The sequence below is a fragment of the Nicotiana tomentosiformis genome, chromosome 6 (genome assembly GCF_000390325.3).
Source record: "Nicotiana tomentosiformis chromosome 6, ASM39032v3, whole genome shotgun sequence".
NCBI lineage: Eukaryota > Viridiplantae > Streptophyta > Magnoliopsida > Solanales > Solanaceae > Nicotiana > Nicotiana tomentosiformis.
The window spans coordinates 54840081-54844120 of record NC_090817.1 but is presented as its reverse complement, the minus strand read 5'-3'; the positions used below and the strand labels follow the sequence as shown (position 1 = coordinate 54844120).

At 39.8% G+C, this 4040-nt stretch overlaps 1 protein-coding gene across 1 annotated transcript; it reads right to left on the bottom strand.

The window, feature by feature from the left end:
• Positions 1-608: 608 nt before the first annotated feature.
• On the bottom strand, positions 609-2859 carry LOC138894016 (uncharacterized). Its single transcript, XM_070178689.1, has 3 exons — positions 1958-2859; positions 1442-1767; positions 609-1114 (listed from the first exon to the last, which is right to left on the bottom strand). Exons 1-3 carry the CDS (start codon positions 2857-2859, stop codon positions 609-611), a joined length of 1734 nt encoding a protein of 577 aa, XP_070034790.1.
• Positions 2860-4040: the final 1181 nt, after the last annotated feature.

Here is a 4040-nt window from a genome sequence, read left to right as displayed (position 1 = left end):
TTTGATGTTGACAGCCCCATCAAAGTATAGTTTCCAAATTTGACTGTCATCTTGGACTACTTCTTCAACTAAATTAACCTCTTCACCTGGGAAATATGTGTTCAAAGATTCATACTCATCATCAATCGGATTTTCTGCCAGATGATCAGCCAAAGCTTGTGCCTTCATAGCAGTGCGAGTGACATAAACAATATCAAACTCTATGAGCAAGATTTGCCACTTTGCCAATTTTCCAGTTGTCATCGGCTTCTGAAAGATGTACTTCAGGGGATCCATTCGGGATATGAGGTAAGTTGTATAGGCCAAAATATAATGCCTAAGCTTCTGGGCGACCCAGGTTAAGGCGCAACATGTCCTTTCCAAAAGAGTGTATTTGGCCTCATAAGTGGTGAACTTTTTGCTCAAATAATATATTGCTTGTTCCTTTTTGCCTGTGGCATCATGTTGACCCAGAACACAACCAAAGGAACTATCAATTACTGACAGATATAAAAACAGAGGCCTACCAGGTTTCGGGGGGACCAAAACAGGGGGATTTGACAAATATTCCTTGATCTTATCAAAAGCTTCTTGGCACTCATTTGTCCACTTGATAGCGGCATTCTTTTTCAACAACTTGAAATGGGCTCACATGTGGTTGTAAGTTGCACGATGAACCTGCTGATGTAGTTCAACCTCCCGAGTAAACTCATGACTTCTGTTTTGTTCTTCGGGGGAGGCAGCTCTCGAATGGTCTTTATCTTGGAGGGATCTAACTCAATGCCTCTTTGACTAAATATAAAACCCAAAAGCTTCCCAAAAGGAACTCCAAATGCGCATTTGGCTGGATTGAGTTTGAGATTGTAACTTCGTAGCCTTTCAAAGAACGTTTTCAAGTCTTGCACATGATCAGCTTGTGTTCTGGACTTAATAATCACATCATCAACATACACTTCAATCTCTTTGTGCATCATGTCATGGAATATGGTAGTCATGGACCTCATGTAAGTTGCCCCTGCGTTCTTCAAACTAAATGGCATGACTCTATAACAATAAGTTCCACACGGAGTGGTGAAGGCGATCTTTTCTGTATCTTCTTCATCTATTAGAATTTGGTGATACCCGACATAACAATCTACAAAAGATTGGATCTCATGTTTAGCACAATTGTCAACAAGGATATGAATGTTGGGTAAGGGAAAGTTGTCCTTTGGTCTTGCTTTGTTTAAATCCCTATAGTCAACACAAACTCTGATTTTCCCATCATTCTTTGGAACAGTCATAATATTTGCTAACCATGTAGTATATCAGACGACTCTGATCACATTTGCACTTAGTTACTTAGTGATTTCTTCTTTAATCTTATCACTCATGTATGTCTTAAACTTCCTTTGTTTTTGTTGGATTGGTGGAAAATTAGGGTATGTGGGAAGCTTATGAACCCCTAAATCGGCACTCAAACCCGGCATGTCATCATACGACCAAGCAAATACATCTCTGTACTCGAACAAAACTTGAATTATGGCATCTCTAGTCTTTTGTTTAGTATGAATGCTTATTTTTGTTTCTCTGGTTTCTTTAGGACTTCCCATGTTAATTGCCTTAGTTTCATTTAAGTTAGGCTTAGGCTTATTCTCAAATTGATACAATTCCCTTTTTATTTCCTTAAGAGCCTCATCTTCATCATACTCAACTTCTTGATTCATTATTTCGAGATTAGACAGCTTTTTAAGATCTGGGCATGAATTTCGCGTGCATGTCATGTTCTTAAAACCAGCATTAATGAAACTGAAAATGATAAGAAATTAACAAAAATTAGGGAAATGAAAAGACAGAATTTTACTATAAAACTGGAACTTCATTTCATTGAATAGAAAGGATAGAAAGGTTAACATCAAAGCAAATCAATTAAACTAAAATATCTGAATTACAACCCTTAAAATAATCCAAATACAGAAAAAGCAACAAAACAGACTACCAAGACTCCTTCCTGATAGGAAGAGGAGTTGCTTCCCAGTTGTTGAGCGAGGTATCTAGACCAATCAACTGAACACTTGCACGGCTAGGGCCCTCACCAACTTGAACCATATTGATCTCATAGAACATCTCCTTGAGACCCTGGCAAACTTCATCAATGTCATCTTGAGTAGCAGGATTTTGGACTTCTTCAAATTGTGGCTTGACAAAAGAGTAGGCAACGTGAGGGATTGGTTTGGACAAATTCCAACCAATCTTTTTACGGGCCTTGGCTCTGTCTTTGTCAGCTGATGTTGGTTTAAAACCCAAGCCAAAGGTATCTTTCTTCGAAAAAAGAGCAATAGGGTTCACAATTCCCTGCAGAGAGGATCCTAATCCTTTTCCTGGTTCATAGCCGTTCCTCAACATCAGCGCAACTACCATCATGGATGTGGCTGAAAGATGGGGGTGCAGAATTGGTTTTCCTTCTTCCACTTGGTCAACCTCAATCACCTCAAAAGCTTGATATATGATGGATTCACACCCTTCCTTGGCCTCGATACATGGAAGGAACAGGTCTTTATAGACAGATGAGTTGTCCTCCCCATGAACAACAATTTCTTGCCTGTCATACTCGAATTTGACCATTTTATGTAGGGTGGATGGTATAGCTCTGGCCATATGGATCCACGGCTTTCCCAGAAGAAAATTATAGGAAGTATCCATATCCAAGACTTGAAAGACAATGTTAAAATCAACCGGGCCGATTGTCATGGTGAGTTCGATTTCCCCAATAGTGTCTCTTCTTGAACCATCAAAAGCTCTGATGCTGACATTACTAGTCCGAATTCTGTTAGTGTCAATGTTCAGCCGTTGCAGAGTAGAAAGAGGGCATACATCTACACTTGAGCTTCCGTCAATCATGACTCATTTTACGCAGTGCCCTTCACATTTGACCATAAGATGCAAAGCTCTATTGTGCCCAGCCCCTTCCTCAGGCAAATCATCACCGCTGAAAGTAATTCTATTTACTTCAAAGAATCTTTCAGCCATTTTTTCTAGCTGATTCACCGTTGTTTTTCTGAGACATATGCCTCGTTCAGAGTTTTGATCAACACACGGTGATGCTCTTCCGAGTGAAAAAGTAGAGATAACAAAGATATCTGAGCAGGGATTTTCCTTAGTTGATCAATGATTGAGTAGTCTTGCATTTTCATCTTCTTAAGGAATTCCTTCTCTTCTTTTTCTGCAACGGGTTCTTTCACTGGAAAATGACTTTCTCTGGCTTGCTTAGCTTTTCTCAATTCCTCTGGTGAGTAGTACCTTCCAGAACGGGTCAAGCCCCCATTTCATCTATTTTTTCAACTATCTCTTTTCCTCTGTATGTCATGACAGTCTTGTTATAATTCCAGGGAATAACTTTCGTGTTTGTCACTAGGAGTTGTGCAACAGCTCAGATCACAACTGGCTCTGTTATATTTCTCAAACCATTATTCGGAACGATCTTTTGAATGCCCCAGGGATGTAAAGTTTGGGTCCACCCAATTGAACCTTAACCTTTTTTGTGCTTCCAGGGACATAGAGAATCAGTTTTCCCAAACCTGCCAAGTTCAAGCTAGAGCTCGCAACTTTCACAATCAACGGTGCCAATTGCGGTGGGCTTACTGTCACTTTTGGTTCTTTCCCTATGGTTCCAACAACCATCTCTGTCTTTCCAAACTGATTATAATCCCGATCATCACAAATCATCCCAATAAAATGTGTATTATTATGAGATGAGAGTGGATTGTTTGTGATATTAGGAGTATCCTCATTGTTTGTCACCACAATTGCCTTTGCTTCAATCAAATCTTCAATGGCTCTCTTTAACGTCTATGACCTTGGGTGTTAGAGTGATACTCACATCTTGCATTTGAGTCAAAACCCTTGAATTTGGATTCACATAACGCGACATGATAGGTTTAATCAACCGCAATTGCATCAATTTTCGAAATAGGCTTGTATACTATTCTCCAATTGGGGTGAACTCTTTCTTTGGCTCCTGTTCTGTCACATATTCCTGTCGGGGACGAGGATCATATGGCACCAGAAAATTCAACCGGAGT

What these genes read in the sequence shown, in the direction of transcription:
- LOC138894016 (XM_070178689.1), bottom strand. Translation starts at nt 2,859, where the DNA reads ATGATTGACGGAAGCTCAAGTGTAGATGTATGCCCTCTTTCTACTCTG. An exon ending in CCTATCAGGAAGGAGTCTTG is followed by an intron (nt 1,768 to 1,957) that starts GTAGTCTGTTTT and finishes TATCATTTTCAG; the next exon opens with TTTCATTAATGCTGGTTTTA. An exon ending in GTCGTATGATGACATGCCGG is followed by an intron (nt 1,115 to 1,441) that starts GTTTGAGTGCCG and finishes AATCTTTTGTAG; the next exon opens with ATTGTTATGTCGGGTATCAC.